Below are 15,199 nucleotides of genomic sequence, written 5' to 3'. Positions count from 1 at the left end.
GCTGTTATAAAATATCTTCCTTGAAGTATAAGTGTAAGGCAGTAGGCTGTTATAAAACATCTTCCTTGAAGTATAAGTGTAAGGCAGTGGGCTGCTATAAAATATCTTCCTTGAAGTATAAGTGTAAGGAAGTGGGCTGTTATAAAACATCTTCCTTGAAGTATAAGTGTAAGGCAGTGGGCTGTTATAAAATATCATCCTTGAAGTATAAGTGTAAGGCAGTGGGCTGTTATAAAATATCATCCTTGAAGTGTATAGATTATCGGCCTTTATTTGTTACTTGTACCATATCATGGCTGGTTGTATTCCTTTAAAATTTTCTGTATGTTTGGTTGTCATCTTGGCAGAGGTAGACAAATGTAAACTTCTGTGTTTTAATTTATTATAAATTTTTAAAAAAGGCTAGAATTACTGTAAAATATGCTAATTCATTACTTTTCTCTAAGTATCATCAGTCAATATTTGATGTAAAACATCAAACTAGATAACTAAAATCTCCATCAAAATGGTCTGCATGTTTTTAAATTTTCCTAAAAAAATTGTTCTGAAAAATCCAAGCTTAAAACTCATAAACATGTACTACCAACCCCTTATTTCCAAAACTTTCAAGCAGGAAATGCAGTCTCAAGCTCAGATTCTTGAATTAAGAGATGGTACTTGAAGCAAAACTGTTATTACCATTTAGCAAAGTAAATATGAAGAAAGTTCTGAATGTTCTATGCTTCAAATTAATTCTAGTTAAAGTTGCTGGGTGCCAAATTCTAATGAAAGTTTCAGGGTGCCAAATTAAGTTTGATGAAATTTAGATGGTACCAAATTAAAGTGAAAGTTACAAGGTGCAAAATGAATTTTAATGAAAATTACTGGGTGACAGATTTAATTCTAATAAATTTGAAAATACCAAGGTGACAAAATGATTCTTATGAAGGCCAAATTAATTCTAATGAAAGTTACATTGTGCCAAATTAATTCTAATAAAAGTTACATGGTGCCAAATTAATTCTAATTAAAGTTACGGAGTGCAAATTATTTCTTATTAAAATTACTGGATGCCAAAATTAGTTCTAATGAAAGTCAAAGGGTGATGAATTAACTCTAATTAAAGTTACAGGGTATCAAATTAATTATAATGAAAGTTACATAATGCCAATATTCCAATTAAAGCTACTTGGTGCCACAGTAAATCAAACTAAAGTTGTAGGGTGCCAAATTAATTCTACTAAAAGTAACAAGGTGCCAAAAATGTACATTGTACCTTGAGCTCGAGTTTCTTGTTCAGAAAGTATTTAAAAAAATACACAGGACCTAGCCATGTATTCTCATAACCTGACACATAGTCTTGAAACATTCTGAGCTCTAAACTCAAAAGCCCCAAATAAGATAGGGTACTCGGAATCTCAAGTCAACTAATTCTTTAATAAAAAAGTTACACAGAATGTAAAAATTCTGAGACTTTGAGCTAATACAGTGAAACTTCAAAAAGTTTTAGAAAATATGGGACTTACGTGTCTGAAAGCAATTTGGTGGGTAGCAAGTTTTGAGGACCCTTTCTCGAGAAGTGTTTCCACAAAATTTTATATCTGAACTATATTAATATAAAGTAATCAATGACGCAAAACAACACTGGGTCACAGTACTCAGTTAAATTTTAATCTTTCCAGGAAAACAATTATTGTACCAACAGTACTTATAAAAAGTACCATAAAGTATTTAGCTTGATCTTGACTGTTATATATCATTATTCATGTTGCTAACAGCCTTTTATTCTTGTTGAAAATCATATACTCTCTATGTCCAATTTTAAAAAACAAGGGAAAATTAAAGTTAATATTCAGCAACAAATATAATCAAAACCACACAAAATGACTGAATGAAAAGTGTTTGAATTTATGCAAACTATACTGACACTAAATTTGATCATCTTAAATGCATGCTATCTGCAAACATGATTGACCCAGATCTGCAGTTGCATAGTACCAGAACAGATCAAGACTCCATAGTACACCAACAGATCAGGACTGCATAGTACCCCAACAGATCAGGATTGCAGAGTACCCCAACAGATCAGGTTTGCATAGTAATCCAACAGATCAGGACTGCATAGTACTCCAACAGATAAGGATTGCATAGTACTCCAACAGATCAGAACTGCATAGTACTCCAACAGATCAGATTGGCTTAGTACCCCAACAGATCAGATTGGCTCAGTACCCCAACAGATCAGGACTGCACAGTACCCTGACAGATCAGGACTGCAGAGTGCCCCAACAGACCAAGATTGCAGAGTACCCCAACAAATCAAGATTGCATAGTATCCCAACAGATCAGGACTGCATAGTACCCCAACAGATCAGGACTGTAGAGTACCCAACAGATCAGGATAGCAGAGTACCCAACAGACAGGATTGCATAGTACCCCAACAGATCAGGATTGCATAGTACCCCAAAAGATTAAGATTGCAGAGTATCCCAACAGATCATCTACTGTGTTTATTCCAGTAATGATTTCCAACAAACAGGATAGAAGACTAACAATATCAACCCAGAACTGTCAGAAACTTATTTGCGGCAGATCTCCAGGGTCGGTAAAGTCCACATTTGGATGGTTAAGTTCAGTTTTTTAATCTAGTGTATTATCATAAATGAAAAGTAGTCTCTCACCAGCCCTTGGTCAGAATAATGGCTATGAAGTTGCTAAGGATACCACGCTGATATGCAATGTCCTTCATGATGTCCTTAGTCCAAGCCATCAAGTCACGTATCTTGTTGCTTGGAGATGATCTGTCAACATTCCATTTCAGCATTTCCTTGACCTCTTCTCTCAAAACTCGCTGGAATAAGCAAAATAAGATGAGAGTACCGTAAGTATCTATATGTATTGTGTACACACAGTGTTCATGCAGAGATTTTATCATACAATGTGTTGACAGTTTGCAGTCAATGGTGTTTGTTCTACTTCAAGCAAACAGTAAAGACTGCTGCTTTATATGACATCTGATCTTGATCTTTATTCTTTGAGACCACAGCAGACCAGCATAGACCCTGATTTGTCAGCATATTATACAATTTATACATAAGCAAATACACCCATCCTGACCTGTATTTTAAACTATTTATACACCTGACATGGTTAAATCATATAAACAGATATGGCTATTTTAAATATCAGGCAAGGCACATTTTAGAATTGTAGGGTGTTTATGGAGCAGCTTTCAACAAATAATTTGCACATTATTGGCTTATGATGACAACAGTCAAAAGAAAAAAAATCAAAGTATTAAGAATATTAATAGATTGGAAGGTTCAGGTAATAACAATAAACAGGATCAAAGGGTTGGCATCAAGGGTTCAGGTAATACTACAAGACAAAGGATCAAAGGATAACATGAAGGATTCAGGTAATACCACAATAAATAGGATCAAATGAATGGAATAAAGGATTCATGTAATACTACAACATACAGGATCAAAGGAATGGCATAAATGGTTCAGGTAATACTATAATAAAAAGGATCAAAGGATTAAATGAAGTGTTTAGGTAAAACAACAATAAACAGGATCAAAGGGATGGCATGAAGAGTTCAGGTAATACTATATTAAACAGGATCAAAGCATAAAATGAAGGATTAAGGTAATATTACAATAAACAGGATCAAAGGATAAAATGAAGGATTCAGGTAATACAATAATAAACAAGATCAAAGGATAAAATGAAAGGTTCAGGTAATACTATAATAAAAAGGATCAATGGGATAAACAAAGGAATATTTCTACTATTTTCCAAACAAGGTAATAAGATCCATGGATTAAGGAATATTACACATAAAAATGTAAATATGGGAAATTCTGATGTACACTCTGACAAAGTAAAGGTTATTTAACATTAAAATATTCAATTGCCCAGATTTCATGCAAAAGGATCATTCAGGTGAAACAGATGCCATTGAGTCCATCATTTGCCTAATGACCTAAGGTCATACAAGAGATGTTAAACAATACTAAGCTTTAAAGAACGTTAATATAATTTATGAATTAAATGCAGTCATTGTCAAGGACACCAGAACATGGGGTTCTGCAGTAGATAGATTTCTATATATTCAGCAGCATCTGATAGCAAAATTCACTGCAATGGTGAGTCAGAGTGTCAAAGGTAACTATTGATGATAATACCTAATGCCATGTTACTAGTGCCAATTACCAAATATTAAGTGAAGATTATCACAGTGAAGATTCATTATATTTACATATCAAAGGCGAACTGAAGAAGATAAGGTTTATTATTTTTCTCTACCATTTATAGAGACCACATACTGCAAATATGTTGGTACAGAATAGCCCATTTCATGCAGACTTCAGTGAACTTCATAATTTGCTCGGAATTTTGATCACATGGCGGGTGGTCAGCTGACTGTAATAGCCACTCGATAGGTGGTGGGCAAAATATGGCTAACGCTTCAGCATCAGCATTAACTTCTGTAACTACTTCAACATCATTTATCGAGTTGAAAAATGCATATTCAACAGTGATGCTGCCGCAGATATTGACGAAATTGAATATTGGAACCATCCTGTCTTATTTTCTGGAAACCAGGGCGGATTTCAAACCCGTACAAGAGAGTAGCTTTGAGCTGTTTACATCTGGACATGTACAAGTAAGGAAACAGTGTAGAAGTAAATTTAATCCTGACAATCAAGGAGCAAGTTGTTCAAACTATTTCTGTGCATCCAAAACGTCACTATAATAAAATGCGTTTCATATGAGTTTATCAGATTTGTTTTTGAAAGTCTGTGGATAATTTACATATAAATTTCAATCATTTCATTAATTTTATTTCTGAAATATTTCTAAACAACAATGGATGCCATTTTGTTATGTACATGTACCCACCAGCATTTGATTGGCTGGAGTATAAAGTAACTCGGGAGGTTGTTCGGATAATTACGGACAACTCGGTTAAATTCGGTATGAAATGGGCTATGATGCTTTACTGACCTACTTATCTTCCACATAAGAAAAGAAACTGATATGGAATGGACTAATACGTAATCAATCTACTCTACCCATCCGACTGCCTGAGTGCTTGGACTGACTATGCAAATATGTTTAGGGCAAGCATACAAAATTATCAATTCAGCAATTGTATTTCAGCTGACTCATGAGTTCCAGAACTTCTAATAAATTTAACTCACCATCAGTTAAATTATGACTCTGTTATGTATTTTTTCTGTCATCCAGTGATGGCTTAAAATTCCTAGCTTTACATGACTTTCATCACTATTTCCAAAATATAAAGGCTTTTCTTAAAGAGTATCCACAATAAAAGTTTCTGGATTTGGAGCTATGTATATTTAATTTGTATTGTGTGATTGACCTTTGTCCATAATTAGGTATAGAAGTCTGGGCCTACCTGACTAATGTCATTTTGTTAAACAACATATTATGTAGCTAATTTTGTCTATGATTGTACATTATAGTTTAAGATTATTATTGTTTGCCCATATACATGTTGATATGGATTTGAGTTCAGGACATTTGTTTTCCACTTCAGAATACTTCGTGCACCTGATTTTTCCCATGTTCTTTATTACAATTTTTAGTAAGAGACCTGATCTTGTTTATAACTAAGAATGTTCTGGAAATAAACTTTTGACCCTCATTTTGGTCCTCTTATTGTGACTCAGGTTTCTATATTAAGGTTGTTTTGTAATAGAATTACTAAATTCCTATTATATCATCTGAATTGGAATCAGTCTTTTAGTTATGTTCAGTTTTAACTTGAGAGAATTTATTTATTTAAATTATTAAATGAAATTAGAGTGCTCATTAATAACTTTGGACAAAGTCACTATTTTGAGATTGTTGTGAATTTATTTAGAATCAGTTTGGATTGTATCATTGTAATACATCAAGAGTGTTAGCACATTAACACTATTCCAGGCTACTGGTACATCAGCACATTCAATATTGGAACTCATTTAGAACACTAATGAAATTCATTTTAAATACTCTCTACTTTTGTACTTACGATGGAACTTTTAGGACTATTAGGTATTTAATTCACAATACTGAAAGTTCTTTAAATTTTCACTTTGCTTTGATACAGATAAAGATTGGGATGAACGGTTCATTTACTGTTGTTGGCTGTTAGGCATCTGTTCAAGAATCATAAGGTTTAAGTCCTTTTGAACCAGATTTTGGACATAACGTCCATAAAAAAAACTTCTTTCAACTGAAGATTCAGAGATTAATCTTCTTGACTGTGTCTCTCATTTCAAATACAAGTTGTCAAAGGCTTGTGAAGTAACAAAAACTAATCTTCAATCTACTCAGTTGAAAATGAAATTAAAATATGACAAAAATACAAAGAAAAGGAGTTTTTAGCCGACTGGTAGAATTCTGACTCTCTTGCCCACACCTCAAAATCCTCTTCAGGCTAAGTAATAAAACTAGTTCCAGAACCAATGAGACTGCTGATGCCTGAAATCAGACTACTGTAGATGAAATTTGCTTTTGGGAAGTGTTCTACCTATTATCTTTTATGGTCATTCGGTATGTGTCTGAGAGCATTGACAATAATGATGATAACAGAAGGCTTTTTGAAAAGAAATCTCTCAAGCTCCCCAGATCCTTGATTTTGTCACAGAGAAATCAGAGATCCTACTTATCTTCAATGACTGCTGTAGTAAACAGAAGGAGGAATGTGGATCATCTTCCAGTTCCCAAAGCATCAACCTTAAAGACATGGCCTGAAGACAACAGAGGTCAGTCTTCAGAAATTGGCAGAATTCAGTAAACTTCTTCCACTGTTAATTTAATTTAAGCTGAACTCCATACACTCCATGGTGCTGTTAGAGTATGCTAACTGACCATGATTGTGGGGGTTGTCCTCCTAAGGCACTGGTTGCATGTTCATACAGAAGATACCAGCAGCAAGGACAAAGTGATGCCATCATCCCTGTGTGCAACACTATCTACTCAATGTATACATCATGAATAAATGGCTTGCTGATTATTAGATTGCTGGCAAAGTGACATGTCTTGTCTTGCTGGTATGGCAAGCCAGAAAGTGTTCCCTGGGTGGCTAAGTAGTCGAAAGTACTCACCTTTACTGATTACTGCCATCTCAGACTGCTATCTGCCTGGTTTCAAGTCTTTGGTTAGTCTATTGTGGGAATGTGAGAAAGTTTGCTAGTAGTTGTAAAGACTGGAAAGATGATATTTTTTTGCTGCTGGGAAAACTGGATTCAGGAGGCAGCAAAAATTATTTCCTAACATTAATGTGACTGAAGAATGTATTAAATAGGTTAACTCATTAACTTCTGGCGATGCATTTACACATCAGGAGGTAGTAGCCTACCACCGAGCTCCGTAGTGTCAAGGTCATGTAAGATTCACTAAAGTGGGTTGTATTATAGAAAGGTAGACAGATGTAGCTCTCCAATGATACCAAATAATCTGGACGTTCTAGTTGCTCTACAAAATACAGAGGGAAAAACCTAATTTTTTGGTCCCAATTTTTTTCCACCCAAAATTTGCCTGTGGTCGGAATCCAATTTTTTGTCTGTATTTTAGACTTTTTTGGCTATGATTTAAGGCAAATTGGTCGGAACTGCACACATATAGATGAACCTTTGCAAAAAGTAGGATAAGATGTGCATTTGGAATATAGAGTGATCTTGATACGAAAATGATGGATCCATTACGCAAAAAAAAAAAAAAGAACTCCAACTTTTACCCTTCTGCTCATGCGCGAGCAAAGTAGCCAATGAAAAACAATGTTTCTAACACAACTAGGCATTAGGTTAACAGGAAATCTCTTGGAAGTCAATGTATTAGAATGTATTTAGCAAAAAGCCCCCAAAATGTGTTTCCTACTCACATTTCAGGCGAAAACGACAAAAACCTCCAGGGTTAATGAGTTAAAAAAACACAAAAAACAATCCCTGAATTAATAAGATAACACCAGCAGATATGGTCTGATAGTGTGTGGATGGCCAAGTTAATTCTACAACCTTCCTATACAGGCTGTGGAGTAAATCATTTGAACAATCCTAGGACTGGTAACATTCCCCGGATCTTCTTCATGTTGCTGATGGGAACTATGTCTAGAACCTCACAAATACCAGTTGGCTGCCCAGTACTCACTAACAGAAGCTAGCTGCCCTACCATTTAAGCTATCCTAGCCAACATCCCAAGCCTGTTTCTGTTACAGATGGGTATATAACCTTAGGCATTCCTAACCACTGCCTGGGTGAAATCTAGGTCTCAGCAATATCCCTCTTTAAGATATACCTTATTCTTGACCCTGAAGTTGACCTTCTGCAGTTCATTGTCCTTAACAACTTCTACAGACATGCAGTTCTTCTTGTAGAAATTAAAGGCCTTTTGTTGAAGTGGTGTCAGCTTCACTGAAGAAAACAAAAATCAATAAAATTACGTTTAAAAACTGCCATCCTGCCAATACATCTGGACAGTATTTATTCAGGACAATTTATTGAGTGAATTCTAATTAAAAATAACAAATCTCCTCCTTGACTCACACAAGAAGGATTGATTGCAAACATCATAACCCCAACCAACAACTGAGATCATTCTTAGATACTGCCATATTCATTAAAATCTGACAAAACATTTTAGTACATCACATGATAAATTCCTAAGCTATGATTGGACAACTAAAAAGATTTATTTTAGGACAGTATGCCACTGATGCTGGGATATTATATCTGGCAATGGTTTTTCAAATTGTTCTACAAATATCAATAGTTTCTATGTTATGGCCCATGGCCTAAGTCCAGGGGGTAGCTGGGTGTAGGGATAGACCCAGGAGCATGACCCATAAGGACAGTCTAACGCATGCTGGCATCAATGCATCAGTGCTAACGTAAGTCAATTCTTAGACACGTAAGACAATGAAACAAAACTCTGTAGTTACCTAAAATGTATGTACAATCATAACTGACCCCAACACCTTCCAAATTCAATACTTACTACTCTTTTCAACATTGTTATATCATGTACTTAACTATAATGTTTTACACATGTTCACTACTACTATTTGTATGAATCTTGTATGTACTCATCCTTAAAGCCTTGTGCATATTTTATTGTAGTAGATCAACTGTTTAGTTTTTAATAGCATTTGTTAACTAAAGATATCTCATCTTATAAAAACTGTGCATTATACAGTATATATATATATATGTATATATACACACAAGTTCAAGGACATTACCCAATTTCACAATTGTGATTTTAACAGTCAAATTTCACAATTCCATTAAATAGTTTACTTTTAAGGATCCTGAATATAAAAAGGCAGAAACTGAATTTTACATGAAAATACTTATGTCGTGTATTATATGTCAAATTCAGGAAAATGTAGATTCAAAGGAAGAAAATCCAGTGGTGTCTGAGGTTCGTGAAGTTTCTTTGAGGATAAATGGACAACAAGAGCCTTCTGAAGAAGTCTTGCACATGCTTATCATCAGTTGATGACATTTATGAGAATGCTGATTTTGGTTTGCTGATATCTCTGCAGGATTTCACAACATTATTCCAATCTATATTTCTCACAGGAACACTTGGAATTGTTCAGACAATCAGTCATTGATATACAGTTCCAAGCTTGTGTAGCTTGACTGTCCACTGGTAGTTATAGAGCAATCGCTGTTATACTCTCAGATAAAACAATGTTGCTTGAAGGTGTTGGTGGATGAATAAGAATCACTGATGCTCCAGTAGAAAACATGTAATTAAACTGTCGATGATATTATAATGTCATATCAACATGTTAGCGTTACTCCAACTCCTGGATCACTGCCATCTCACCTCTGTCTGCGTGGGTTCGAGTTTCGGATTCAGCCAATGTGGGTATGTGAGAAAGCTTGCCAGTAGCTTCTCGAGGGTCAGTGGTTCTTTCCGGGGATTTCTCTGGTTCTTCCTCCATCATTAATATTGGCTGCCATGTATAGCCTATCGTCTGCTGAAAAATGGTGTTAAACCCTACAACAACAACAACTCCAACTCCTGGACAGATTAAAAAGTTTCAATCAGAATTAGCAAAGAAATGTGGAACAAAAATAGCACTGAAACAAGATCAGATCACAGGAGGTCAAAACAAATTATCATTGAAGGAATGCCAATTAAAACATTTCAATGATGCCAAATCAGAAAAGACTGGATCATGACTTAATCTTTCTTCGAGTGCCATTAAAGACACAATAAAAACTGGAGGTATATTTCCACTTCTCACAGCAATACCAGTACTGATAGCTGCTGCAGATCTGGCTGTTGCCAAAGCAGCTGCACTTGGTGCTGTTGAACTGCCGCTGTGATGGCATTAAAGAAAGCAACAGGTCACGGACTAAAAACGTCCAAAAGAACAGGTCTAAAACTGCCAGGAACCCCTCATTCAGGGTATGGCCAATCCACGGGAAAGGTCTAAGAATGTTCCAGGACACTTCGTTTATATTTCCTATGTCCGATTTTGATTTACAAGATGCTGCCAAAAAATTAAACATCAAAAACTTCAGATGTGTTTTTTTGCATGATCAACTACCAAAACAACCAAACCATGTTGAAACTGGTATCATTAATCTCAATGAAGTTCTGATCCAGGTACTCACAGGGTTGCATACAAGATTATACATCTGGAGTTAATTTATTTTGATTTGTGCGGGCTAGCCCCGCCAGCAGAGTGGAAAAACACTCCAATCTGGTATCCAACATTACCAACATAGACACTAACTGATCTGCCAATATGTGGTCATGAAGTAATTGCTGTACTTGACGCTGATTCAAGGTCTCTGAAACCACCTCATAAAGTCATGCATGAGTATACCACCAGTCGGTACAACCGTCATTTTAAACAGAACTTAGTGAATATAGAATGGTAGATATTTTCAGAAGATCTTCCAGGAGTCTCAAACCTCAAAGTGAATTATCCAAGTTTGCAACCCTTGACCAGGTGAAGGATGAGCTCGCTAATCTTTTGCATCTCACAGATGTGGACCAAAATGAAGTTGTCGTTTTTCAGGATCAACAAGGATGATTAAAGGTGAGTAATATCCCATTGACAGATATTATTCTGCGAGCTCCAGATGCAACAGAAGATAACTTAGTGGTGTTTACTAAAAATGGCAAATTTAAAAATTCAGAGGAATCAATGTTAACACTCATGAAAGAGATTACTGGACATATTAGAAGTATTCGAGATATTATGTATGGCGATTTCAACATGAGCAGAAATACATGGATCAATGTGAGAGAACCAAAATCAGATGATGATGTGGCAAGAAAAAGATATGTAGACAGCAACAACACCATGATCAGAACTGAGATCAATGATCACTTGCTATCTGCCGGTGATACAATGGTGATACAATGAATGGTTCTCTCAGTATGGCTAATAATAAAATTACTGGTCTTGGAGAATCAGAATCAAATGATGATGCTGCAACGAAGAAATATGTTGACAACAGCAACATCTTGATGATGATCTCATTAATGACAATTAATGATAGATTGACCACATTTAGATCTGATTAATGTACTATTCACGTAAATGCATTTGTAAATTTTCGTAGAAAGACAAATAGAAGTGTTCATGAATCTTTTGGAAATCCAGCGGTGCTTGATATTAAGATCTCTGAAATAAAAAAACTACCAATGATATAGTATATACAGTAGCATCTGGATCAGCATCATGGGAACCATTCAATAAATCCACTCAATAAATCCACTCAAGACATCCACTCAATACATCCACTCAATAAATCCACTCATTAAATCCACTCAATAAATCCACTCAATACATCCACTCAATACATCCACTCAGTAAATCCACTCAATAAATCCACTCATTAAATCCACTCAATAAATCCACTCAAGACATCCACTCAATACATCCACTCAATAAATCCACTCATTAAATCCACTCAATAAATCCACTCAATACATCCACTCAATACGTCCACTCAATAAATCCATTAAACATCACACTGAGGTTACCAGCATATACAAATTCTCAGCACTCGGCGTTACAACATTTACAGTATCTACCACATTTGCACTGCGTCATTATCCAGTTAGTGGAACTATGTTAGTAGTACTGGATCAAAAACAATGAGCAAACATTTGTGGTGGAACCCGAAGAAATAAAACTATTTTATTATTGGTGTCTTGAATTAGTCGCTCAACCACCACCTAATTAAATTATATAATGAACCAATCGATTGACTTTCAATGTGATGTTGCTGTGCAACATTACAGATACAAACAAGTGTGTTTATTGCAGACTCAACTGAAAAATGTCACTGATGAGTACACAGTAAAACTAAAAAAATACTGCAGATGTGTCACTGTTACTGACATAAATGTATATTCTGCATCTGCCATAGTCGCTGGAACAGCAACTGTAATTGGATCCTTATCAGCCACATACATAATAGCACCAGTAATAGGAATTGTTGTTATCGTCAAAACTGGTGTTGCTAGCATTCTTAATATCATCGCAAAACAAATATCCACATCTGCCGCTGATAAATTACACAAATATAAAATGTTACTATCAGCGGCAACATGCACGCATGCCAAATTATCACTGATATCATCAAGGCTAAAAGACAGAATAATATCAGATCAGGAATTAAAGTTTACCAAGAATCAACTGGAAACCAAACCCTGCTGACGGAGTCAAGGACAGAGTCACCTTAATTTAAATCAGGAAGTAAATAATAATAATTTCACTAATGACTACATCACAAGAATTTCTAGAACAAATCATCACTAATACAACACTGCCTACAACCACGATGATATCAGCAAGCTCAACCAATCCTGAATTCGATGTTAGCTTTTCAATGGCTATTTCAGCCAAGGAAATAGCATTAGTGCAATTGTGAGTATATTACAGCTGGCCAAATATTAGATCAAAGTCATTTGGTGGGTTGCAAGCAAATAATTCATAAGTGTTTTCTTATAAAAATAAATCTGATAGAATCCCCAATTGGCAAGTTGTTGGTATTCTGACAGGCAATTATCAAATAGAACAGATCAATAGTGAATTCCAACGCAGGATTAAATCTATCACAGAAAAAGAATCCAAAATCGCTATCACGGTTCATGAGCCAACATTATCAGCCGTGATAGAAATATTGACACCCTACTGCGCCGTAGATATATATATATCAGTCAATGATCAGAACTGTGTTATTATGGCCAGAAGTAGCACCTGTTCATCAAAGACCACCGCAGCCTCAACGTGGTGATTACATTTCAGATAAAAGAATATATTACAACACACTTACCAATTATAGAAAAACAGAACCATAGAGGTATACAGCTAAACAAAATTATTTTATTGCGTCTGATGGCACAAGACTTCATATATTATCAAGAACCAATAGTGCCATTACGATATATGCTTGATGTAAAAATATTGATATTGTTAGTTTTAAGTGAAGCAATTATATCATATCATCCACAGAAACAAGTTTGGTTACCACAACAGAAGGGATATTCCCCTGATGAAAATCCGGACAATACCAATCTCGAAAATAAGCTCGCAAAAGATCTTGGCAGAAAAATAATTGGTAAATTTATACAAGGAGGATCAAATGCTCATAAACGACATTGTACAAGGTTAATTACAGACGATGCTGAACTCGATTTTATAACTGCTGATACTCTGGAGAGAAACTTATTTAGAAGTCGGAATAATGTTAACTTATCAGACAGAACTAAATTAGATACAATTGTGACCTACACTGGAGGTGACTCACCACAGTTTAATCATTTAAGATGCTTGTGTACATTTCAATAAATTTATTATGGAAGATAAATAGATTTTCTGATACCGCGGTTTGAGTTGACACAGATTCATTTTGTGTCAATTAAAAAAATACAGGATTGCTAAAACAATTACATATCAGCACTGATGTATCATGGGGCAAATGGAGAATAAAGTGAGAAAAGATTCTTAGTTATTCTGAATCTGCCAAAGCTGACTCTAAGGAAATATATTATAAAAATAAAGTTGTCAAAACTTTCATCGGCACCATCGGTATTTGATCCTGTGACCAGATATAAAACAGTTTATCTCAACTGACCTGGAGGTTCTGGTAAAAGAACACATGCGATTGAATTATTTAGAAATTTTTATATGGTTGTACTAACTCTGACTCACCGGCTTGCCAGAGAAATGAACAAACAAGGGGTTAAATCTCATGCTTATCACAGCTTCTTCTGATGGATGGGAGAAGTATGGACTCTGTAGCAAGTAGGTGAGAAATCTATCCCTAAGATTATTATCTGGGATGTGATATGTACAGTATCTGTGGAGGTATTAAAAATATTTCTTGATTGGTTGTTGACGAAAATTACTGCTGTTATCATGTGTGGTGATCATGGTCAACCACTACCTTTTGTTGGATCATCCCCACATGAATGGCCAAAAAAATAGATTATTATGAGGATATAACTGATGATCATAGAGCTATTGATGAACCGCTGAAAGAATTTAAAAAGTTAACCAGATCAAATTCAATGTGAGATAATGCCTGAAGTCATTCCAGAGACTATGATGAATACTTTTTGGAATTTATGGAAACCTGTTGATTTAATAGTTGCAAGTCAGAAGATAGTTCATGATACACTTCAGCAACAATTATTTCTGTTACATAAAGGAAAGTTTCCAGATCTACCTGTGTCATTGTGTTATCGACCAGCAGACACACAAACAAAATATTGAAGTTGAGATTCCTGGAATTAATGAGAAACAAAAACTGGTTCTTAATGATATTGTTGTTGTTCCTGTGAGTGCTGTTGAGAGAGCATTAATGATGGACAAAACTCCATGGACTCTAGGATATGCTATAACCATTCACTCGTCACAAGGATTAAATATTTCTGATACAAATATCTAGATTATCGATGATCAGATCGAACAGTCAAATTTTCTTTATCTAGCAGTATCAAGAGATAGAAGGATATCTCAGCTATGGAGGGTTATGATAGATTGCACAATGACTAAGGAAACCACTGTGACAGCAATTGCAATGATGTAATAAGGAAAAAATTAGCTGGTTATCAGCAATCTGACAAAAAAGTAAGCGTGACTTTGATCTTGATATTCAGTTTATCATGATGCTGAAACAACAACAAAATAATCATTGTGCGAAGGGTAACACAGTAAT

At 35.2% G+C, this 15,199-nt stretch overlaps 1 protein-coding gene across 1 annotated transcript in view; it reads right to left on the bottom strand.

The window, feature by feature from the left end:
* LOC149780798 (inositol 1,4,5-trisphosphate-gated calcium channel ITPR3-like) overlaps positions 1-15,199 on the bottom strand; it is a 265,188-nt gene that overhangs the window by 36,404 nt on the left and 213,585 nt on the right. Inside the window, exons 55-56 of the mRNA XM_089936233.1 lie at positions 8,295-8,410; positions 2,662-2,831 (exon numbers count right to left, since the gene is read on the bottom strand). Coding sequence (XP_089792359.1) covers positions 2,662-2,831; positions 8,295-8,410 — 286 coding nt within the window. The remainder of the gene's footprint in view (positions 1-2,661; positions 2,832-8,294; positions 8,411-15,199) is intronic.

Source organism: Sinohyriopsis cumingii, chromosome 16 (genome assembly GCF_028554795.1).
Source record: "Sinohyriopsis cumingii isolate HCF-2022 chromosome 16, ASM2855479v2, whole genome shotgun sequence".
Classification (NCBI taxonomy): Eukaryota; Metazoa; Mollusca; class Bivalvia; order Unionida; family Unionidae; genus Sinohyriopsis; species Sinohyriopsis cumingii.
This window is presented reverse-complemented; position numbering and strand designations above follow the sequence as displayed.